We start from the raw sequence: 23,723 nt of genomic DNA, 5'->3' as shown, positions 1-23,723 counted from the left end.
TAGTAACCGACCAGGCAATCCCTTAGGTGCTGCCACGAAGCGGGGGTTCTTCTCTGCGAGGAAAGCTGCTCGATCGTTACCAGCAGTAGGCGACAGCGCCATTGCCTGGATAAAAGTACTACGAAGAGCTCTAGATAGATGTCGCTGAATTTATATATGCCCATAGGTTCTCTCGAAAAAAACAGACCCACCATCACTAGTCTGTGCCAGACACCACCGCCCATTGACCCAAACTAACTCGAAAATTCCTCTAAACTGACCTCGCCGGCTCTACTCTCACCAGCTGCATACGAACTACCACAGTCGTCGTGTTCGAGCGTAGGATTGCGGAGATAGCCGCTTCGTCCGATGCCAAGACTTTCTCTAGCACTCGAACCGGGCCAGGAAACGCATTGCTCGATTGCCATAAAGAATCTGGAGAGCTCGAGCAGTAGCGTCATCTATATGTATCCGCACGACACGGGTTTATCTGATCCCTCTTTCGTCTTCATTCCCCGAATATGTCGAGTTCTTCAAGCTACACTCAAGGGCAAGAAATGCCACAGAACTACCACAGTCGTCGTGTTCGAGCGTAGGATTGCGGAGATAGCCGCTTCGTCCGATGCCAAGACTTTCTCTAGCAATCGGACCGGGTCCGGAAACGCACAACGATTTCCATAAAGAATCTGGAGAGCTCGAACAGTAGCGTCATCCGCAAGCGAAGCAAGACACGGCACGGGTATCATATAAGCGTCACCCCTCGCACCATATGATAACACAAACGTTCCCCTCGCTCGGTGGCCGAAGAGCTGTCCTCATCGGTCCAATCGAGGACCAAGGCACTCACGCCTCAACATCCCACTGCGTCCGAATCGCTTATTAAGAGAAATAGAAACCAAGGCACTGCGAAAATCTATCCTCGAGAGGAGGGTGACACCACTGTAACACGACAACAAGCGCGTGGAACAAGGCCTTGTCGAATTCATGAGGACATCACACAGTCACCAACACAATAATACAAATGGTAATATCAGCAGATCAAACAGGACTAGGTCTCCCCTGCAATAGCGAGAAGGAGAGGTTCGATGCCGGTCGAGGAGTGGCTGATAGCCTCATCGGCGAGTAGAAAGTAATGCTTTCCTCCACTCTGGTATACCGAGACGAAATCACCAAAGGACGATGAGTGGCGAGAGTGGTATCGATCGTACACAATGTAGTCCCAATGGGAGTACCCGTCCCAGCCGTCCCAGCTCGTCGCATGCCCACACACCGGCGAAGGCCCTCTTCCCCACTTCTAGTATACGCTGTTCCGCGGCTAATAGCCGGTCCCATGTCAGCGTCGTCACGGGGAACTGCAGGAGCATCGGTCTCTGTGGCTTCGGCCCCTCTACCATGGCCATCCCGCTCAGGGTTAGTTGCTAACCCTCGGGCTTTTTTCTGTCGGAACCGGTGGGAGGACATCTTGAGGCGTCGAGAGCGTGATGCGCCCTCAAGAGTAGACTGTGACCAGCGGCTTAACGCTCCCACCTGCTGCAAGTCCTCAGGCTCCTGGTCTGGGTCGACCTCAATTGTTCTATGCATATCCTGCGAAGGGAGGGCCTCTGCGGAGACGCTAGTTGAATCCCCATTTCCGTCTCTACACCATTCAGCAGTACCGTCAAGGGAGTGATTGCATAACCCAGAGGGACTACCGACCACAGTTGACACCAGCAGACCTTTCGTTAAGACTTGCCATCGATCAGGCACGGTTTCTTCCACCAGACGCGATTGTGGACTATCAGCGTAATTCTCGGGCACAGTCTCTTCGACATCCGCGGCCCCATCGTGACTGCATTGTGAGCTACCAACTTCCTCGGGCACGGTTTCTTCAACGTCCACGGCCCCATCGTGACTGCATTGTGAGCTACCACCTTCCTTGGGCACGGTTTCTTCAACGTCCACGGCCCCATCGTGACTGCATTGTGAGCTACCACCTTCCTTGGGCACGGTTTCTTCAACGTCCACGGCCCCATCGTGACTGCATTGTGAGCTACCACCTTCCTTGGGCACGGTTTCTTCAACGTCCACGGCCCCATCGTGACTGCATTGTGAGCTACCACCTTCCTTGGGCACGGTTTCTTCAACGTCCACGGCCCCATCGTGACTGCATTGTGAGCTACCACCTTCCTTGGGCACGGTTTCTTCAACGTCCACGGCCCCATCGTGACTGCATTGTGAGCTACCACCTTCCTTGGGCACGGTTTCTTCAACGTCCACGGCCCCATCGCGACTGTATTGTGAGCTACCACCTTCCTTGGGCACGGTTTCTTCAACGTCCACGGCCCCATCGCGACTGTATTGTGAGCTACCACCTGCCCTAGGCGAGCTCTGTGTTGTCCACACGCTGTTAGGTGAGAGAGGGGCATCTTCACTGACCTGGTCATCTCGGCACTCCACACTGCATACTTCTCCACACTCCCCACCTCGGACGGCTGGCCCTACCTTGGTGGTGCCTATATCTAATTGTGGTCTCCGTTGCTCGAGTAGTCTGCCCTGTCGATAACAAGACCCCTTCCGACCCAGTAGCAGCATTGGCAGCAGCGGACTGCCACCGCAATCATCTTCATCTTCCTCGACGCTGATGACTGTGAACTTGGACTCCCTGTTATCATTGACCGAAGCCTCTATCGGCGGGTCATTCTGTTGTAGCGCTTGGCCCAGCGAGTGATCGACGAGCTCATCGTGACTACCCTTGCCCTCCCGGCTGGTCTCGCACAGGTTCAATGCTCCAGAGAGCACTCCTACTGACTCGCTGACAGGAGAGTTCTTAGGAAGGCCAACGGAACGTCGAGGCATAGCAGGAAGGTGGCGACTCGCCGACGGCCGAGGTGAACCCACAAGGGGATGCCCCGTGTCATTAGGCAAAGAGCCTTTGAGAGACCGCAGAACCGATTCGCTGACTCCACTCCTCTGGGACCATGACCCCGTCGAGATGGCCGTCAACGCTGTAGACCGATACCCCTGGGCTGTGCATTCCCGTTCCTCGAGTACATGCCGTAAGGACAGGTCGAAACCAGCATCAGAAGAGGCCTTTCTCAGACCTCTACGCCGGAAAGAGCCTTTTCTACTGATATCAGGATGGGGAGGGTTCTTGGCAGTAAGATCGCTCTCTGTGCTAATCCTCTGAGCTGTACAGGACGACAGAGAAGGAGCCTGGTCGACAACTACGCTATTGTCGTCTACATGGCACTCACACTCTGCTGTAGTTCGTCCAACGCTGGAGATGCTCGAGTCGTCCCAGGACCCTAAGCCGGCCGATAACTTTCCCAGCGAGCCTTCCCTACCATCCCCTTCAACCACAACTGACATATGTTCTACATCGTCATCTTCCTCGACCATGATCGGTGGAGACATATCGCCACTACACTCCCAAGTAGTCTCGCCCGAGCTTTCAGGAGGCCGCCCCTGCCGTGACCTCGGACTTGGACTCAGGGACAACTCCACTTCAGACTCGACTGGTAGGTCCTCCTGGGCCTCCATAACTACTCCATCCGTAAGCTCTATACCCGGCAATCTGGATTCGGACCCACAACTTGGTGAGGCCTCACACTCCACCACACCACTGATATCTTCCTCAGTATCAAACCCGAAGACGCAACTGAAACGACGACTGCCGCAAGCCTGTTCTATACCGTGCAACCCCAAGGCATGGCCTCCAAGGAGAACACATGGCTCATGTCCACCTCCCCCTGCTGGCTCTCTAGTGGACTGAGCTGTCTCCGAATTCCATACGCGCATCGTCCTCGCAGTATGGCCAGATCTTCGCCACTTTGACCTGCGTGGCTTCTTCCGCACAGGAAACTTCTTCACAACCCTGCTCTTCCTCGTGTCGTAACAGCTTCTGCCTCGTCCAGCACTTGTGATCGGAGCCTTGTCACCCACAAGCGGACCATCTCCGCTCTCAGGATCCTCATGTGCCAGGCTGTTTCCAGAGCATCCTACTCCGCTACCCTGCTCGTCGGAAAGCTCCCTCCTCTCAACAACAGACGAGAGGCTCGCAGCTTTACTGTCAAGACTGCTACAACAACTACCAGTGTCATCCCGCTGGACCATTTCCAGTTTCCGAGACCTGGACGGTCGAGGAGTCAGCTGTTATGCTTAGTCTCCCAATGCTATCAAGTTGTCCCCTCACCTCCTCATCGTCTTGGCTCTTACATTTGCAGCTAACCCGTGTGCAACTCGAATCTAATGAACATACATTCTCATTGCACTCGTTCTGCTTCACAGCTTCCAGAGGCGACACCAGTTCAGTGAAGCGAGCATTCGCGTCAACGACCCTAGCCGTTGGGTTCTCCCCGGGTGGCCCTCCCCATAATGAGTCCTCTACCTCCATAGAACATTCTGTCTTGGAGCATATCAGAGACTCCAGCTCATCGGCCTCAAAAGACTGAGTTACCCCATGGTTACCGACAAAAGAACTTCCCTCTACATCCAAGCTCTGCGTTAATGATATGCAAGTCTCATCTAGCTGCTGTATCACCGTGTGTAGTGACGGCATCGACCGAGGACTCTCCTGCGGCGTTGGTGGTCCGTCCGTCCCTCTTCTACCATATCGCCGGGCAGTCACCATGGATGTAGGGGTCGCAAGGTCCGGATCGATCCTGGTGGTAGGCATCTCAAGAACGTCTAATACGACACCTCTCGTGAGAGCTTCAATGCAGAGTTCTAGAAAGTCGCAGCTGACCTCAGAAATTGCTATTCCCATGACAATCGAGTCACGATCACTGCCTGGGGATTTCCTCACAGCCCCTATGGGCTTCTTAGGGTCACATCCTCTAGATGTCCGCGCAGTTTTACTGCGTGGTGCCACGGCGGTTTTCCTTCCTTTCGTCGCCATGGTCGTACCCCCGCCCTTCCTCTCCCGTCCCTCACTCACCCTGAACGGCCGCATAGGTTCCCGATCAATGCGAACCATCGCGAAGGTACTTCGATCGTCAACCGGCGTCGCTCGGTCGAGCATACTCGAAGGCGATCTGACCCCGCGCCTCCCTAGGACCTCATTGGGGCCAACGATCGGGCAAGCGAACCGTCCGTCCAACTTTCCCCTCGTCATCATTGCCGCCAAAGATGACGCATCCATGAATTAAGCACGGGAAGAATATACGACTACTGCCAACTATCTACGTCCTCGACAACGAAACACACAGAGTAGGGAGAAATCTGGATTACTACTACTACTATCAGCAGCAAACACTAAGTATAATAATCGTACGTAGTGCAGCAGGAGCCGGTCCATCATCATCATATAGGTAGCAGCTACTCATCGCTATCATCACTATCGGCGTACCACTCATCATCGCTCTCATCAGACTCCTCGCTATCACCAATTGCATCAACTACAACCCGAAAGTGGTTCGTCTCCGCTTTGGAGGTACCCCTTTGGTCGGGCCGTTGGTACTCTGACCGCTGGAAGTGCCCCCCTGACTTGGAGGAGACGGACTCCCAGCTGACGCCCCGCCATACGAGGACCTGACCATGCGCGCTGCCGCCGCTGCAACACTCGTGGCGGACGAGTTCAGTACCTCGGATTTCAGATAGTCGTCGAGTGAGCGGACCTTCAGCATTGACCACTCGTTCGAGGTACCAACTTTTCTCGCCAACGCCTCATCCAGCATCACACCAATCTCGGCATTAACCTCCTTTTCCCTCTCCCGCGCCTCCTTCTGCTCTCCCTCGCTATCCTTATCATCATCCTTATGAAGTATCGGCGTCAGATGCAGGACCCCTCGAGTATCATCAATCCAATCAATATACGTATAAACCTTCATACCAGCCTCCTTTTCCTGGAAATGCGTCCGCACTTCCTCGACCAACGCCAAGACGTCACTGTTCTTAGTCCCAATCGGGATGCCCTCGAGAACCCGATACTGACGAGGCCTGTCATTCACCGCGCGATCTCCTGCTGCCTCCGACAAATTGACACAGTAGTAGGACTGGGCCAGTGCAATGTAGTTGAGGAACTGCTTCTTCTCCTCATCACTCATTTCCGCTGTGAGAGCGGCAAAGACCTTTCCTGTAGCCACAGCATCATAGCCGGCCTCATGAAATTTCTCCTCTCCATCTTCACCATCGAATTTTCTAGAGAACTCATCCGCGCCGTGAATTTTCTGCACTACCGGGTCCTGTGCGAAACGTTCAGCCAACTGCGAAAGACCCACTCCGTGAAAGCCAGACTCGATGGCGATCTGTCGAGTATCATAGACTCCCGAGGGGAACAGTTGCCGAGCTCGCGCCTTGAAGTTGGCCAACTCGCTGGGCAAATCTTGATCGAACTCCTGCATCATCCACATGAGGTCAAGCATGCCGTTATGGAGGATAATAGGCTTCTTAGCCTGCAGTATGGCCTTCCAAACTCGACGAAAACCAAGCTTTTCCCGCACAAGGTCCCGTCTAGACCGACGAGTAACGAACCTCTCAGTGTATGCCCCAACACGGACCGACTCGATCAATAGGTTGGGGTGGTTGGCCTTGATACGAGCCGTAGCGACTCTCAAGGCCACTCCACGCAGATTGGGCAGTTTGAAGGAATCTTGTTCAGGGTCCTTAGCAAATTCGGCCACCGACTTCACTGCTTTCTCGACATTTTCCTTAGCCTGAGGGTTGTGAATTTCAGGTAGACCCTCCCCACTCGAGTCCTCCCGATTCTTCTTCTCCAAAGCCTCAGCCAGCCGAGATTCCACCACTGCATTGACGTAAGTGAGACCCTTGTCGATCCACCGTTGGAAGTCCATCCCCTGGTCCTTCATAAAGGCGATCGCAGCCGAGCACAGCGCCACTGAGGGCACCCAAGTAACTCCCAAGTCGTTGATTGGTCGAGGGAAGACATAAAAGTTCCAAGCGCGGTACTCTTCCCCTTTGAAGGCCGCTACCCCAACTTGCATGATGCCGTATTTCTTGGCTGCTATTCGGTTCTTCCTATACCGGACTGCGGTAGAGTCGGAGCCTGAGGGTTGATGAGCGGCGTCATGGATGCCGGTCATTTCAAGATCGATGGCGATGTAGTCGGCATCATTCAAGGCAGCTTTCACCGTCTTGAACAGAGCGTCGTCGAAGTTCGTCGCGTCGACATCCATCTGGTTCTAGGAATCAACAAAAGCTCTCCTAGAAAGCAATACTTCTCCCTAATGACCCTATTCCTTCACAAGAAACCGCACGAAAAATTCGGATTTTCCTAGCGGAGCGAAGCAGAACGCTGCTGCTCAGCGCTACATCTTGGACTGATTTAGCCACGAGGCAAAGTGAAGATTCATATCGCTAGAGAGTACACTGTCGACCCCCTTGTAGACTGAGTGCTCCCATTCTGTCATGGAGGGGAAGAATACGGACCCTCCGTGACGAAGATGGCGGGGGCGACCACTTCAGGACTGCGGCCTTGTTAGCGACATCTCCTGTGTTCAGTTGTAGGTTTGAATTCACAATGCTCAGCCGTCTTCCCACAGCCACTCGGTTACTGGCCTGCCGAGCATTCACCACTACAGCCGTTATGGCCAGACCAGCAGCTGTACGGTGCTTCGCTCCGCCGACTATGTTTAACCGACCGGCCCCCATGGCTCGGTTCGGTAGGCGTGGGTTTGCCAACGAGACCGCTGCTGCGACAGAGCGAGAAAAGGAAATGTAATGCATTCAAGGATTCACTTAATCTCACTGATGTCATTGATTTCGCAGACTTCAGCAATTGTCGCTTATCATCGACCCAGACCTCCACAAGGACATAGTTACTCTAGGATTCGTAATAGATCTAAAAGCCGCCTTCGTGGCTGAGACAGTCTTGGCAGGTTCAAAACCTTACTATAAGCGACGAGGGCGTCGTGGTGTTCGATCTAAAATTGACCACACCAGCTTGCCCTGTCCGAGATCAGTTTATAGATGCTTGTACGAGAGCTTGTTCAGCCCTACCATGGGTAACTGACGTCAAGGTAAGCTGTCAAGTCGTAGCCCAACTACATAGTTTAACGTTATAACAGCTCTCAGTGTAGTTTCAAGATGCGATTGCTTAGAAATACGGATCAGGTAACGCTATCGGCGAAGTCGCGAGCCGGTGGGGCCCCTGAAGTGAAGTCTGAGAATCTCTCTAATGTACAGAATATTGTAGCAGTCACCTCATGCAAAGGCGGCGTCGGCAAGAGCAGTGTTGCTGTGAACTTAGCGTAAGCCTCAAGGGTCAGTACTCGATGGCGTGCTGTTGGGGCGGAGTCGGAATCTTCGGAGGGATCTCCAGTCTTCAACTACATGTTCCCACCGTACACGAGTAATTCCCCTGTAGGTACTCAATCGCCAAGCATGGTGTAAAGGTAGGGATATTGGATGCCGATATTTTCGGACCCTCCTTGCCCTACCTTATACCCTCAACAGAAAGGGCCCCTGCTGACCCTGTCGAAGGAGAGCTGGAAGGAGCTGCCAAGGCTAAGCCTGGAGTACTGGTAATAAAATACCCCAATGCTGGTCGTTGTTCGCCGTGTAACTGCTCTTTTTCAGCAACCGTATTACCACAATGGCGTGAAGTTGATGTCGATGGGATATATACGACCTGGCGAGAGTGTTGCTGTCAGAGGTCCCATGGTCAGCGGTATGATCCAGCAGATGCTGACCATGACTGATTGGGGCCATTTGGACTACTTGGTAGGCTCCTCCCTTCTCGAATGATGTTGACCATTTGTGGTAGATAATCGACTACCCTCCAGGAACCGGTGACGTTCAACTGACGATCGGCCAACAGGCTAAGGTGGACGCCGCCGTAGTGGTGACGACGCCTCAGCAGCTGAGTCTAGTCGATGTCGAGAAAGGCATCGAGCTCTTTGATAAACTGTAGGGCATGAGAGGAGACGGCGCAGGGTAGTGTTCATTCATCTATCTCAGTAACATCCCATCCATAGCAGTAGTAGAGAATATGGCCTACTTCAAGTGCCCTACTTGTTCTGATAAACACCAAGTGTTCGGTAGAGCTGCTGATAGCAAACACCTCGCTGAGAAGTACGGGATTCAGAGCCACGTGGAGTTGCCCATAGATCCTGATATGGCTCGCAATGTTGATGACGTTAGTAAGTGCGGGAGATGGTGACACATGTCTCTCACTATAGCGGTCGGCTTCAGAAGCATCGGCCTTCCCCTTCGTCTGCAATGAGGCATTCGATGGCTCTGAGGCTTCCAAGGCGTTCGAGTCTTTAGCTGATGATGTCATTCGAGGCGTCTCCAAGGTACTCTGAAATATTTCACTTTGCTACTGAAGCCTTGTTGTCGAGGTACAGCATGGAGCTACTCAAATTGCCTTTATGGGCGCTGGCAAACCAACCATCTACTTACAGGAGCAATATGGCGACCACAAGGTGAAACCGATAACCCTACTGTTCCCGGAGGACGACCTTCATCAGGTCGCTTGGCAAGGTCAAATCCCGGCTAGGGCACTCAGACTGGCCTGTAGGAGTGCTGATATGTACGATGAATGGACCGGTGAGAAGTTGTTCAAGGAGGAGGATATTCCTCAAGACGTCGTTGCTACCAAGATTGCCAAGGCTGGTACCGTAGTTGCCACTATTCAGGGATGTGGTAGTGTTATGCTGTTGTAGGCACATACGCCCTACGTATCAACTGGTCTGATGGGCACTCCTCTATATTCCCTCGAGAGACTATGAAGAAGGCCGTGGAGGAGTACGGCATCGTTGAAGTCGAGTAAGGCTCATTCGCTGTTGTTACATTTCGCCATTTTCACCTCAGGAACGGCGTAGCAACGATGGCTTATGCTGAGCACCTAGATGCAGCTGAGAAGGCTAAGTCGTCCGCCTAGGAATGACCCCTCATCTCGTCGTTGAAGCAGTTTCTCGAATCGCTGCATTGCTGATGGACTCCAGCATATAGCTCAACTGTATACACCCCTTGCGTGTTTCCAATATCATCAGCTTCGTTGTGCAGTCAATTTGATGTACCTGAGGATGCACTAAAGTGATCAAAGAGTTCAGTCAGGCGTGGTTTCATCATTCGCTTCGTATGAGCGAGCACCTGTCGAGGAGCACAAGGTCTCCCGACATCGTAGATGCTACGAACACTACTCGCCTGATAAAGAAAATCGAAGAGAAGGAGGCCATTGTGGAGTACCTCCAAAATAGAGTAGAGTGGCTACAGTCTTAGTGGTTGAACACCCGGGGCTGGTCCTCAGGTTCTGACCCTACAGAATCGCTTTGGGGCCGCCCAGCTGCTGGGAGGTTTCGATGAACTCGTTGAAGTAGGCTGCAGTAACGGGGCTAAGACAACGAGCAGGGCATTCTCACAGGATATTCGATCGTCAATAGAGTTGCGGAAACAGCTGGAGAGTCAACATCGTCGTGTGGAAGCACTTGAAAAGGACAATGCAGCACTGAGGAAGGAGCTGCGGGTGAGATCAGCGCCTTGGGCGCGCGCGGACTGTCCCAAACTATCAGATAATGCAACAAGGCTATGAAAGTGACCTTCGTCGAGCTGATGAAGAACGAACCAAACTGGAGCACCTCGTTGCAGAGCAGGAGGAAACTCTTTGCTACCTCAACTCACTGGTGACAGGATGTTGAGGCACTCGTAGATGTCGACTCTTCACTGATTAGGTGCAGAGTTATGAAGGACAGCTCTGCCGAGACGGCCCCAGTGCTAGCGGCAGTGCATGGGTAGAAGATGATAGGGAGGACGATGGCGAGCCGCGAACCCCTGCCCTTGAGGTGCTCAACCGATCCGATATCATGGCCAACAAATGGGGAACGGAAATCGTCGCGCCGAGTCCCCACTCGGTCGAGGCTCTATATGATACGCCGGCTTCTGCGGAGGACAAAGCATCGCCAGTAAGGAGGACGTCCACTTCTGGAAGGTCGGAGGGTTCGGTTGTTATCGAAGAAGATGCCTCGTCACCGGAATTGACTTCGGTGGAGCAGCCGAGTGATAGTCGCGTGAACGCCTCTGCTGAGTCTGCGTATATGGTGACGAAGGAGTCGCTCTCTCTGGAGGCCTCGCGTGAGGTGATAGACACGACGACTTCTATTTGCGTGAGTCGGGACCAACCCGTCGGGTCTCCACATTGGAGCGGCTGGGAACCGCCACGGTATCGGCAGCATAGGGATGTGCACACTACTCGGCCATCGGTTACATTAGCGACAACCTTTTACCCTAGCCTGTCGTTCGATGCGATCTCCCTGCGGCCTGTGCTGGCGAGTCAGAGCAGCTCTTTATCCCGCCAGTCCTCTCTACCATGTTGTACTGCTGAGCCCCCAAGCGAGACCGCTACCGCCACAGAGGCTAACGGCGCAGTGACAACGCCCGTGGCTCCGCCACAAGCGACTGCAAGCTGTTGTGGAGATAGCCAGGCGGCTGACGGGGATGTCGTTGCGGCCCATGGGCGTGGGATAGCGATGACCAGTCAAGAGTCGAGACTTGCAGGATTAGAAGTAAATGATGGCTCTGCACAGTCCTCGCCACTTGTACCGAAACTACAACTGCAAACAATATCTGCACCCACGACATCACCTTTGAAGGCACCATTCAGAGTAGATTCGGCTGCCCTCGACTGTCCGGGAGCTGAGGTGAAGGAAGCGTCGGGAGGTGTTATGCTCACTTTCCCAACCAGTGATATCGCTAGCAAGACCAAGAGGTCGCCCAGGCTGGACTTGAGGTTTTCCCACCCCTCGAGACGAGTGGAAGGTATCCTGACTGCCCGTCCTGTTAAGCACGGGGGGTCTACCGAGGGCGCAAGGCTTCAGTTTGCGCCGCCATCTCGGAAGACTAAGTGTATTCCGATGACCCATCCTTTGGATGGACCCCTCACTGACTCTTCGGCTTCAACTGAGGCACATTCAAAGTGGGCATTGAGCTCCTGTACGATTGATGTTGTCGAGAAAATGTTCAGGTTGGCTGCTGCCCGTGACACACTGAAGCGATCGCGTCAACTGGAGGCATCGAGCGCTCTACTGCATACGAGACTGGACCACTTGGTCCCTGACACGTGTGATCATTCTTCGGCACGTCCGCAGACATCTAGGCCTCATCGACGGACTAACCCCCGTTATGGGTAAGGGAGCCTGAATACCTCGACAAGGGGAAGCCATACCTATTCAGATTATCCAAGAGCCTCGGCTATGATGGTGCTCCAAAAACGGCACGAAGTAAGAACCAGTAGTTGAGAATAGACAGATATCATTCTTTTAGATACCAACTGTTCAGTGTCTGCACCTGTTCCTGAGGCCGCTGATATCGTCGACGAAAGCTTGAGAATGTATTGTGACTATTTTCAGAGAAGTGCCCATTTCCTGCTGTGAGGTACTTGTCGAATCCAGCAAGTCCACAGGCTCGGTATGAGTTCCAGAAGGTCAGCAAAGGGGTTTACAAATACGGCACGAAAAGGCTGGTGGTTGCGATGAAGAACGACAAACCGATGGTGATTCGTAACACGCCCCAGGCCTGCTCATGTTCTGTCCCTCAGGTCCGCATCGGTGGTGGTTCAATGCACCTTGGGAGTTTCCTCAAGGCTGAAGAGAAGCTCAGATCTCGAGCCGACCATCGTCAGCTTGGTGGTCGGATTCAACCTCATACTGCTCGTCAACGAGTGGTATGACATTTACCTGTGAAACTAGCTGTGTTTTTCAAATACAGTGGCAAGTCAACCAACCACGGTCCACTGCGACACTTGCTTATTGTGCCTTAACTTGTTAACGCTCATTTGGAAGCTGTTTTGTTCATAGTCAGTCCACGGAGGGGAGTATCGTACAAAGTAAATCACTATCACATATCGAAGTTACAACCACCTGTACAACATGCGGACGGGTATCCCTCACAAATGATGTGTCACAGACTGTGGCTCACAGCGACTCCACAGATGGCGGCTGGCCCTGTTACGGACAGAGCTGTGATATCTCGTCGCAGCAACTATCAGTGCGGGAAAACAGAAGTTCCTAAGAGAATCAGGGATCCGAGCCGTCCCGCGAGCGTGGCGATCTCCTTACTCTACCGAGACGGCATTCACCGTGCTGAATCGAGACTGCCACCCGGGCGCCGAGTGCTTCTCTCTGTTCGAGCCGTCTCGTCACTCAGTCTTTCGGTGATTGATTTGGGTATCACCAAGCTTGATATTCCCTGGATCTAGAAGAACCTTGATATGCTCGAATATCTAGTTGAGATACTTCCTGGAAATGCATTCCGGACATTCCGATAGACTATCGGCAATAGTCGTCCGTTCTTTGCTTGTTAGTGGACGGGTGGTTATAGCTTGTTCACATTGGTTCGCGGAGACCGATACTCCGATGCCGATTCGACATTAGCTAGCGCTTAGTGGCTTCTCCATCAGATTCCTCCTCAGTTCTCGAAGATTTTGATTCCTCCTCAGTTCTCGAAGATTTTGATTCCTCTATGCGCACCTCTTTCGCGCTATCTGTCGCTTCTCTATGTGGTGCCACGGTTGCCCAGAACAACACCATTCTGAGCATTAAGTCTGGTATCAGCGATGTTGACATCCGCCAATTGCCTCAAATGCTGAGGAGTGCTGGTGAAACTCCTGACCAAAAGATTGTCTCTTTCCTGAATACCACTGAGGTCACCACGCTTGTGTATGTCCACACTCAACTGGTCCAAACCTCAGCTTCCAGCATCGACAGCGATACCCTCTGCAGTTTCGTTACCGAGGCGAGCCGCAAGCTATCATTACAGTCTCAATGTGCCGTCGATGTTCTTGGCGAAGCCTTCGAAGAATCCGGTGATGATTTGCACTTGAACGATCCCGATGCCGTCTACCAAAAGCATTTGGAATGGATGAAGATGGACCAAGTGTGGCAGCTTGCTCTTCCTCATGTTACTCGAAAAATCAAGGTGTCCGTTATAGATTCCGGTATAGACTGGACTGATCCTGATCTGGCTCCTTTGAAGGGGACGGTGAAAAGAAAAAGCGGTGGCTATAATGAAGGAGGGTGGAACTTCAAGACCAATTCATCGACTCTGACATTCAAGAACACCCACGGTACCAGCGTCAGCAAGCTTCTTGCCGCCAAGAGTAACAACTCGATTGGAGTTGCTGGAATTGCTCCCAATGTCACTTTAGTGCCACTACAGATATTCGCAGAGGACTCCCGTGCGAGTCTATCACATTTCGTGGCTGCCCTCGAGATGGCTATCGACCTGGAGGTCGACATTATATCGGCATCCCTAGGTTTCAGATTGAGCATGTATCAGCTCGACCAGCAACATTTGCTGTTCGCGGCTCTGCGTGAGGTACAGCAGAATGGCATCATGCTCATATCCTCCGCTGGCAATTCCCTCGCAGAGGCATCCGATGTTTATCCGTGTTGGTACGGCGGACCCCTCGGTATCTGTGTGGCCTCCTTATACGACTATATGTGGGAAAACAGGACTGAACCTGTGTTGAAGACTAGTTCGAATTACGGGGACAGGGTTGACGTCGCAGCCTATGGTGGAGACCTCGTCGTCGGCCGCGATCAGGACGGTGAGCTCATCACATTCAGCGGTACTTCAGCTGCACAACCACTCGTTGCTGGCCTGGCTGCTATCCTCTTGTCAATGGATATCCAACCGATGATGGTTAAGAGGCTTATGTTGGCGAATACAGATCCTGTCGTCTGTGAAATGCCTGACCTCATCCCTCAGCATGTAAGAAGTGGCGCCGTCAACGCTTCAAGGCTCATACAGCACGCCATCAGCTTGCTCTCTCCGACGTCGCGGAGCTTGAGAGGCAGAGACAACTTCAATTTGATGGAATAATACCCATTCAATGTCCAGACACATACATTTTCACACACATTTTAACCCTCATATTGACTAAGCAGGGATTTTTAACTGTCAGTGAGGACGCGAGTGTCGCTCCTCCAACTTCCACTATCCTCTTTGCGGTTGAGTAGCAGTCATGAAATGTTGTGTGTTCAACGCACGTGGCCACGTTCCTACGCGGTTTTTATCGAGATTAGGCGGGGTATTCGCCATCGGCTACAGTACTTGTTAACATCGTAATGGATTCTGAGCCGGATGCCTCATTATTGCGCCAAACGGCGTGTCACCAATCGTTCTGCCTTCGGCCGCGTACTATGTGAAATCGCAGCATCATAGAGGCCCGCAAGAAAGGGGTGTTGGAGGTGTGAATCTCAACCAAGAATCATCCGAACAGAGGACACGGCTCAATGTTGAGACGTGCTGTCGTCCGTCGTAATATACCCGAAAGGCCCGCATGGGAGAGGGAATCTGTTCTGCTGCTTCAGGAAGGGTGTATTTCTCTCATCGTAATCGAATGTATTCGCCATGGTGTGCCAGGTGTCTATAACCAACAAAAGTCAGGAAGCAGTATTGAAACACAAGTGATCACGATGCAGACGCGAGCCCGACGACGCTCACGATACCATGACGACTAAATGATGAGGCTAATTCAATGCCACGTGGTGTAGTGACACGCAAAGTTGATTGCCGCATGCCATCCTGAAGCGACGACTAAGCGTGAGAGGAGGGACGCGGGTGATAGCTACCTGAATGGGGCCTTGGGTAGAGTCATGAGATGTTGGAAGGCCTCGTCCGAGGAGAAGATGAGGACCATCACTCGATTCACATACGTCAGGCTCTCTGTGTCCTCCGTTGGCTTCACCATCTGGAACGGAATAGTCGCTAACGTCCACGTATTGGTACCCACCCTGATCACGGCCTGGTTATCATCTTTAGTGACCTCGCCATACCAAAACACACAGCTATCGTCGCTGATGGGATGCAGCGGCTCTCATTCCGAAGAGGTACCTCTTTGGCCCACCCTAGGATCGGGTCCTCAGTATGGTGGATGCCCCTCGCTATCATCATGAGCACCTCACAAGCGACTTCCACTGGTACTCCTAAGCTTTGCTCACCTCCTCTAGCTTCTCGCGAGTGACAAAGAAGTCCTTAGCTCGAGAGCTTACATAGTGGTCCCAGCCTAACACCAAGACCCTATGAATGCAGACAGACAACGGCCATGCACACTCGCTATAAGACGCTGCATCTCTTCAGAGTTACGCCTCACAAAACTCGACGGAGACCTTCTCGTCTGTCGAGTCGTCGTGCCCCCTAAAACAGCGAACCTAATAACCACTAGGCGTAGTTACCTGGTCCGACTCGCTCCTCCCTCGGGCAGCCCACGAGGGCTCGACACTGAGAGGGATAGGTCGAGACTCTAGACATGAGCATGACTTCACCTGGTGGAGGGGGGTCGGCACCGAACAGCCTGGCGAAGGGAGACTCGCTGCAGAACCGACAGGAAAACATCTCGTCTGACATTCCCATGCTAGTCCCGGTCAACGACAACGCAAAGCTGCTGTTTCATAGGTCAAAACATGAAACTTAGATTTGCCACAATCTACCCAGAACCCCTATGTGAAAGAGATTCTACATCACATCATCAACTCCAACGTCTCCTGATCAGATCTCTTCTTATAGAACTCCTCCACCACTGTAGGGGGACCGCCTTGCTCGGATACCCAATGCCCAGTAGCACTGAACACAGCCAGCCTGTTGGAACCTCTCTTGAGCACATCTGACGGCAGCCTATACGAAGCCTGGCGACCACCAACCGCTCGCCACCTTCCTATGTCCACACCATTCAGCCAGATATGACCACCAGCTTGCTGAGGCAACCCCAGCGGCAGAGTAAGAGAGATCGATTTCGATCTTACCGAGTGGAGGGTGAATCCTGCGACGAACCACGCAGGCCCCAGCGAATCGCAGCAGGGGAGTTCCGCTTTGCCTTGGCCGCCGTCCACTTCCCCATCCAGACCCTTCACCATACTCCATCGACCTTTCCTAATGGACTTCTCATTCAGCCGGATGTCCCCGAAAATTCCCTTTTGTAAGGATGGCTCAGTCGCGGCCGGCGCGCCATAGAGCATCCCATTTTCCACACCGAGTGACTCAGATAGAATCCACAAGTCGTAGGTCCGACCGGCCGTGAGATTATGCAACTGCGCGACCGCCGTCCACTCGGTATTCCCCTTGTTCACATCCATCACTGTTGCCGCCAGACTGCTGGCGTTATCAACCGAAACATGGAACACCTGGGATATTCTCGAGTCGATCTCCAGTGATACGTTGGTGACACCCTCGGTAGCTGTCACCGTCGTCTTGTATGTGACATAGTCTGTATCCAGCCCCGAGACCCTGAGATGCTCGACCGGCTCCCTCCCCTCCACTGTAGCCATACCGTGCAGCAGCTCCTCCTTCCTCATACTCCATCGGTCCGCTGTCAAGGTGGCCACCACTCTCCGTACCAACTCAGGCGGGGGCTCAACACTAGCCGTTGCGAAGAGGACCGTTGAACTTGATGGATCCACCACGAGGACTTCACGGCAGGCAATACTATAGGTCGCCTTGGCGTAGTGGACCTCTACCGGGGAACCACTACATGCTGGACGATGGAGGAAAGCGAGGCCAGCGGTCCACTCGTAAACTTCCACACCGTTTTCCAGTTGGACTGGCATCACCGAGTGGCGGTCCTCCACCTGCATGAGCTCCCCGTTCAACTTCCCGAGGACCTCATGCAAGCGCTGGAGATGCGACCTCTTCGGTTCATTCGGCAGCCCATTAGAATGGAAGTTCACCCCATCAGCATAAGCGTTGGTCAGCGAGGCCGCTCCCCATTGAGCCAGATGGTTACCACCATACCACATGTAGTAGTTATGATGGCTACCTCCCACAGCCACCCATTTGGCTAAAACGTAGGCCATCTCCTCGGCTGACCTCTTCGAATTCCCAACGGCCCCACCCCATGTATCGAACCAACCCTCGTTCTCAGTCCACCCCAGTGGCTCGTCAGGCCATCGCTTATCGTGATCCGTCTTATACTCGTCCGCACAGTCGTCGCCATTACAGACATTCAATGTACCATTAGCAGAGATTCCATTACACATGACCCAAGGCACGTCCAGGCCCAAGCCGAAGGACAGCTCCCCGACCCAGTCTATATACGCCCTACCAGCATCAGAGTGATGTCCATACTCGTTCTCCAGCTGCCCCAAAATGACTGGGCCCCCTTGGGCTGCCATCAGGTTCGCCTCTTTCACCATCCTGCCTATCTCCATCACGAAATCGGCCATGTATTTTCTCCACGGGTCGCAGCTCCGAAACTTCCCACCCTCCCATGGTTTGCATTTCCCAGGAGATCCATTGTAACCACAAATAGAGCGAAAACACATCCCCTCCACATCTCTCAGCCACAGGGGAAGGCCACCGAACGCCCATTCCGCACAAACATACGGTCCTATCCGAAGGCTCACGAAGAGATCCTTCTTAGCAGCAGCCCGGATGAACCCCAGTAGGTCCCCTCGTCCACTGAAATCGTACTTGTGCTCGAGTCGATCTTTGAGTTGATCATAGCGTGGCGGTCGTGGCTCGTGGTAGTTCCAAAAAACATACAGTTGGACGTGGTTCAAGCCGTCCCTGCCCATCTCCTCCAGCATAGGCTCCCACTCATCGACGGCCACACGAGGGTAGTGTATGGAGCCTCCCAACAGCAGCGTCCGCACTCCATCGATCTTGAAGGCCCGGGAATCATAAGTGACAGAGTAGGGCCGACCAGCCACATGCGAGTACCGAATCATCTCGCGGGGTACGTCGCCAGAGTAGAGACCAGAAGAGTGAGAGAGAACACTTTCAACGAGGAAGAGAGTGCCCAAGAAGACACTTACCATAATCACCAGAGCGGCAAGCATGTGGGGAAAAAACTGAGACCAGTCAGTTGTAGAAGTGCATTAGAAGGCCATATGGTCGCCTCTTCGCATTCCAGCCTTCCAAACGCGACATAGCAAGTCGGGGCACCGTGTAAACACGGACCGCGGACTGTTTTGGCGCAAATGCGGGATGACGACTAACCTAGTTCAGCCGTTTACTGCATCTACGGCGCTTCTAATTGCGGAGCGAGCGAAGCGAACGGAACATATACCGCAACAACAGGCACTTTCGCGTTGTGCGTGCGTGCGTGTGTACGTGCCCGAATGCGTAAGTGCGAAAGCGCGTGAGTGCATGAGTGCGTACGTGCCCGAGTGCGTAAGTGCGTGAGTGCGTGAGTGCGTGAGTGCGTGCGTGATGAATTATTTCGACTGAACTACCGATCGTCCGAGGGCATCAGATGAATCAAACGAGTCCTCTATTGTAGGAGGCCCTCAGCATGATCCATGTGGTAACTCGACATGAGTCGAGAAGGAGCCGTCGCAAGCGAAGGGTGCAAGGGCGACAGGCAGATTAGCTACATGTTGCACGCAGACGCAATCGTGTGAAGGCACCAACTCCACATCTATATTCCGAGCTTTGCAGGAAGATCGAAAAACTCGAGTACGCCCACAGCTTCAAGAAATGTGCGAAAGCATTTTTTGACGGAAAAATGTCCAACCCGGGGATCGAACCCGGGACTAATTCCGGGATGGAGTTTAGTGCACGATTCGAGATCTATGACTATCAAATGACCATGACGAGCGCAATTGAAAATCAATTTTGATCATCGCATCTCTACAACGATCATTATTTCCCAATATCTCAAGCGAAAGATGCGGACTAATCGAGCTCCGCCCCTTCGTCACGAAGGCCTAGCAAGGTACCGTGTATTCCATTCTATCCGTTGACACGCAACTCATAGAGCCAGCATTGGCTATGCTGTTGTTGTTGTATGAGTCGACTCAGTTCGCTACAGTCGAGTTTCCCACGTTCCTATCTTTGTGCCGAAGTCGAGCGCGTACTCACCTATACAACTGCGTACAGCCGCAGAGACTTGTTGCACTTCTCATTCACCAAGGGATATGCCGTGGGAGTGGTTCCGGCGTCGACATACTACGATATACTACTCCAAGCCTGTCCTTCCTTCCAGGAAGTAACCCTTCATCTGAGCTACTTGACATATTGGAGTTGTCGCGCCCCTGTTGTGTTGAACACGAGTAAACTTGGGCACTGTGAAATTATTCGCAACGCGTGAAGCTTTCACTCGACCGACTGCGCCCATTTCTCGCTTCCCGAGAAATACACAAGATCTCTCTCTCTGGCTTCACAATTGTCAACAAGGGCAGTCCCACAACAGCAGCACCTATCACCCTTCCCGCCACTGGATGTCCGAAACATGAAACCAACTATCAATACCACATCTCCCTCAACATAGCCCCAAATGCTCGATCACACACCATCACATACCAGGAGTCACTGTAATAAAACACCTTTCCAAAATCCCCCTTCGCATAAATTCACATCTCACTACCAACTCTACAGTATTGTCACTGCAAGGCCACACTACGCCGCGCTTATCAATGCCTGCTACTCCTCAGCTACACAGTATGAGGCCCCCCAAAAACCATCCAATTCAGGAAAGCGCGGTATGACGACTACGCTCAGAAATGCTTGCCATTGACATTAACCTGACAGGCCCCTGTATAAATCTTGGCTATCCTCAATAACCCCTACCTGGTGTTTGACGAGATTGTCTCTGAAAAACTCCACAACCTGCTTAGCGGCTGCGATACCAGAATTACTATTAGCCTCCGCCGTTTGGGCTCCCATTTTCTTGGGAGTGACCAGGAACTGAACCAAGCAGCAAAATAATGATATCACCGGAGCAACTTCCGACCTGTTTCTTCACACGAACTTCACCAAGGCTTTCTTTGATCTCCTCAGTATTATCGGGCTTATCATCTGCCAGATAGCTGAGGTCGGGACGATCAACCAACGCCTTCAACAAGTCCGCCTCCTGTACGATCTGACACGAATAACATGATAACAGGAGCTCGCAGACCTTCCCACATTTTTCCTTGCAGTATTAATAAGGACACCGCCCTTAGGCATCGATCTCAACAGCTTCTCATCAATAGAGTGCTTAGTCTCCCGTGTGGATGGCACATGCAAGGAAACGACATCGCACTTGAAAATGGAGGGCACCTACTACAACACAGCTTGTCCCCCCACCACATGGCCACGACCGACATCATAAAGAGGCTCTGCACCTAGATCCGTGATTTGGTCGGGAGTGAGGAAGGGGTCATAAGCGTAGATCTACAATGTGAAGATTCATCCCCAAGGCCCCATTGGGCCGCGCCTACATCCATTCCAAAGCCCTGAGCTGCCAGGATCATGAACCTGGACACATTGCCGCATCCATACAGCCCAAGACTGCTCCCTCTGATCTCCGTTCCAGAGTTTCCTACGCGCACAAGTACCATGCCTCCCCGCCCCGAGTAGAGGAGCACCATCGAAATAGTTCCTCTTGTGTGCTAAGAGCATTCCGAAAGCCAACTCCGCCACAGCGTTAGAGTTCTGCCCAGGAGTATTCTGCACGCAGACTCCTGAATCGCCACCATACCACACAACTGCTGCATATTCCCCGGCACCTTACCGTGACGAGTTGCCGCGGCTAAGTCTATTGCATCCACACCGGCTCCAGCCCGCACCAAAACTTTCAATTTTTTGGCGTGTGAGAAAAATTCTTCGTCGCAAACATCACTGCGAACAATGCAGGCCTCTGCTGAGGCCACAGCCGCGTACAGCTCAGCTCGGTCCTTGTACCTTATGAGTTTAGAGAAACCATTTCACAAAGGCTCACTGTAGGAAAATCTGTAAGTGACAATATGAGAAAATTCTGATAAAATTTTTGAGAAAAAATTTTCATCGGTTTCTGTACACCCCCGCCTGAATTCGTATGTAAGCTCCAATAATTAGTGAGGAAACTCCTGAGCTCAGCTGAAGAGAGCCAACATACAGAGCCGGTAGTGTGAGGAAGTATTCCTACCCTTCTAGCTTGTCAAACACAAGTCCATGCTCTTCACAGATGGTCTTGATAGCGGCCACCGCATCCTTCGCAAAGGGCTTTGTAGTAGCTAGCAACACCGTATGAGCAGTCATGAACACCGCCACAAGCACAGTGGAAAACCGTCAAGAGACCGACACAGTGGTCCATCATTGACACTCAACACGACGAAGCACCAATCTTCAGAAAGCAAGGCTGCAGTCTATCCACCGGAGAGCGACTTGAATGATATACTCTCTAGTGTGTTACTTTCTGACCTCCATTGGCAACGTCCTTCGCTTGCTGCTTCACACGGCGAAGGTACCTTCACACATAACGAGAGGTCTCGGGTTCGATCCCCGGCTAGGACATACTCTTCTTTATTCTGCGTAAAGAGCTGGAATGGCTCCGCCTGGGCAGGACTAGCCGAGTTAGGGTTATCCAAGAGGTCTTGGATGCCCAACAAGATCTGTTTGATAGTTATCGAAGGCTTCCAGTCCTCATCCTCGTTGAGTATACTGAGCAACAGTAACAGAGATATGCAAAACGATATAAACTTCAGTGTTGGTGAATACGTTCGCTTTCCTCACCTAGTTATAGAATTTCACACACGACTTGGAATAACAAGACTTTCCTCAGAAATTTCATATTGTCACTACCAACACATGTAGTTGACCATGTGCCTATCCCCTCCCCCTTGGCTCACCTCAGGCACACTGTTCCAGACGGGTAGATGTTGGGATGAAACAAGACCTTCCCATTCACGAACACGAATTTGCACTTAGGCGGCTTGCCAGGGTAGTCCTCCGAGAAGTCCATCGTTAATTTATATCTGATCAATGGATCTCAACGACAATCATCTCAATGGAAGTTTGAGAAAAAAGTGTATTGCTTTTCGACTGCTGCGCCGCACCGCGCATAATCTGTAAAATATCTTTGAACCAGTGATACTTCGCTGCAGCATATTCTCTGTATATCGTGGTCTACTTTGAGAAACTGAGAGTAAGTCTAGTGTCACTGCTAAGTTGGAAAAGGTGAGTAGTGAAGATGACAGGCGAGTGGGTGGAGCTTTGATCAGTTGGCAATCTCTGACCCAACCGATGATGCTGCTCTCTTCACTACTTCGGAGGCTATACATGCTGTGCATATAGTGCCTATCACTCAGTTGAAACTAGTTCACTCCTTTCCCGACTGGCATTGAGTTCTCTATAGGAACATCATAAACCTAATACAGTTTCCCCCTGTTATTCACTTACGTCGCTCCCTCCCAAGGTGTCCCGGCTCTACCAGGGATACCACAAATCCAGCGAAAAAGGTTCTGGCCTACATAATGATAAGGATGTGCATACCACACCTCCGTCATCTCCTCCACCACCACTACCCTTGCCATCAGGGTTAGCCATGGGCTTTGCAGAGAACCCAAAAGGATGGTCTTTCCGCCACTCAGCCCTCTCCTTCTGGAGCCTTCGCGAGGCGAATGATGCCATAGGGGGGCCTAGTAGTAACCAAAGAGAACAGACGACAGTACTGAATTGAAGAGACTTCCAACAACACAGTCATTGGAGAATTGAAAACAACAATCAAAATTATACATCAACATGTAGGGCTTTAACATCATCGATAATGTGCACCGTCCCAAAGTACAACTATACTGCTATGGCGTTTCACCCGTTTTACGTGAGGTGGCGTAGAAAAGGGTGAAAACGCGATATTCGCTGCCTGTAGTAGTCGTGAAATATGTTTTTCCCTATAGTGTTTTTCATATCACTAGAGTGAAACTCCAATGTTCAACCTGGCAACCATGGAGGGCATTCTGGAAAGAAGACTCTCCCCCTCGTGAATAGAAAGAGCCATTGTTGATATCGAGACTTCATAGGTAATACTAATGGGCCCTACAGTGGATCAGCTGAGGCAACCTCCATCTGGCTTAGTCTCACCAGCGGCTGAGGCACCAGACACGCCAACGCCGAAAGACTCTGGGAAAAGG

General features: G+C 52.2%; 9 protein-coding genes across 9 annotated transcripts; 3 read left to right on the top strand and 6 right to left on the bottom strand.

The window, feature by feature from the left end:
* Positions 1 to 2,634: 2,634 nt before the first annotated feature.
* Pmar_PMAR008125 (hypothetical protein) lies at positions 2,635 to 2,784 on the bottom strand (the record flags this gene model as incomplete). Its single annotated transcript, XM_002785721.1, has 1 exon — positions 2,635 to 2,784. A coding segment is annotated over one exon (150 nt), but the record flags the coding sequence as incomplete, so codon positions are not given.
* A 2,405-nt stretch (positions 2,785 to 5,189) lies between these two features.
* On the bottom strand, positions 5,190 to 7,091 carry Pmar_PMAR008124 (conserved hypothetical protein; the record flags this gene model as incomplete). Its single annotated transcript, XM_002785720.1, has 2 exons — positions 5,190 to 5,487; positions 5,541 to 7,091. The coding sequence occupies 2 exons, from the start codon at positions 7,089 to 7,091 to the stop codon at positions 5,275 to 5,277; spliced, it is 1,764 nt and encodes a 587-aa protein (XP_002785766.1). The 3' UTR covers positions 5,190 to 5,274.
* Positions 7,092 to 7,564: 473 nt separating this feature from the next.
* Pmar_PMAR008123 (polysaccharide export protein, putative) lies at positions 7,565 to 9,221 on the top strand (the record flags this gene model as incomplete). The annotated part of the gene is made up of 9 exons (XM_002785719.1): positions 7,565 to 7,632; positions 7,684 to 7,747; positions 7,794 to 7,934; positions 8,029 to 8,165; positions 8,282 to 8,390; positions 8,494 to 8,637; positions 8,681 to 8,823; positions 8,875 to 9,056; positions 9,109 to 9,221. 9 exons carry the CDS (start codon positions 7,565 to 7,567, stop codon positions 9,219 to 9,221), a joined length of 1,101 nt encoding a protein of 366 aa, XP_002785765.1.
* Positions 9,222 to 9,287: 66 nt separating this feature from the next.
* Positions 9,288 to 9,799, top strand: Pmar_PMAR008122 (conserved hypothetical protein; the record flags this gene model as incomplete). The annotated part of the gene is made up of 4 exons (XM_002785718.1): positions 9,288 to 9,341; positions 9,387 to 9,531; positions 9,582 to 9,684; positions 9,730 to 9,799. The coding sequence occupies 4 exons, from the start codon at positions 9,288 to 9,290 to the stop codon at positions 9,797 to 9,799; spliced, it is 372 nt and encodes a 123-aa protein (XP_002785764.1).
* Positions 9,800 to 13,374: 3,575 nt separating this feature from the next.
* Pmar_PMAR008121 (Subtilisin, putative) lies at positions 13,375 to 14,736 on the top strand (the record flags this gene model as incomplete). Its single annotated transcript, XM_002785717.1, has 1 exon — positions 13,375 to 14,736. One exon carries the CDS (start codon positions 13,375 to 13,377, stop codon positions 14,734 to 14,736), a length of 1,362 nt encoding a protein of 453 aa, XP_002785763.1.
* A 748-nt stretch (positions 14,737 to 15,484) lies between these two features.
* Pmar_PMAR008120 (conserved hypothetical protein) lies at positions 15,485 to 16,269 on the bottom strand (the record flags this gene model as incomplete). The annotated part of the gene is made up of 5 exons (XM_002785716.1): positions 15,485 to 15,650; positions 15,764 to 15,816; positions 15,858 to 15,922; positions 15,970 to 16,053; positions 16,182 to 16,269. 5 exons carry the CDS (start codon positions 16,267 to 16,269, stop codon positions 15,485 to 15,487), a joined length of 456 nt encoding a protein of 151 aa, XP_002785762.1.
* Positions 16,270 to 16,376: 107 nt separating this feature from the next.
* Pmar_PMAR008119 (beta-galactosidase, putative) lies at positions 16,377 to 18,689 on the bottom strand (the record flags this gene model as incomplete). The annotated part of the gene is made up of 1 exon (XM_002785715.1): positions 16,377 to 18,689. One exon carries the CDS (start codon positions 18,687 to 18,689, stop codon positions 16,377 to 16,379), a length of 2,313 nt encoding a protein of 770 aa, XP_002785761.1.
* Positions 18,690 to 20,348: 1,659 nt separating this feature from the next.
* Positions 20,349 to 21,852, bottom strand: Pmar_PMAR008118 (D-3-phosphoglycerate dehydrogenase, putative; the record flags this gene model as incomplete). Its single annotated transcript, XM_002785714.1, has 9 exons — positions 20,349 to 20,375; positions 20,422 to 20,538; positions 20,585 to 20,713; positions 20,758 to 20,892; positions 20,938 to 21,006; positions 21,054 to 21,154; positions 21,201 to 21,296; positions 21,347 to 21,516; positions 21,740 to 21,852. The coding sequence occupies 9 exons, from the start codon at positions 21,850 to 21,852 to the stop codon at positions 20,349 to 20,351; spliced, it is 957 nt and encodes a 318-aa protein (XP_002785760.1).
* A 142-nt stretch (positions 21,853 to 21,994) lies between these two features.
* Positions 21,995 to 23,223, bottom strand: Pmar_PMAR008117 (SUMO-conjugating enzyme ubc9, putative; the record flags this gene model as incomplete). Its single annotated transcript, XM_002785713.1, has 5 exons — positions 21,995 to 22,061; positions 22,111 to 22,254; positions 22,443 to 22,568; positions 22,993 to 23,059; positions 23,118 to 23,223. 5 exons carry the CDS (start codon positions 23,221 to 23,223, stop codon positions 21,995 to 21,997), a joined length of 510 nt encoding a protein of 169 aa, XP_002785759.1.
* Between the last annotated feature and the right edge of the window lie 500 nt (positions 23,224 to 23,723).

This window comes from Perkinsus marinus, assembly GCF_000006405.1.
Source record: "Perkinsus marinus ATCC 50983 genomic scaffold scf_1104296932072, whole genome shotgun sequence".
In the NCBI taxonomy this organism is placed as follows: Eukaryota; Perkinsozoa; order Perkinsida; family Perkinsidae; genus Perkinsus; species Perkinsus marinus.
The sequence above is the reverse complement of the archived record's forward strand: the minus strand, read 5'-3'. Positions and strand labels throughout refer to the sequence as shown.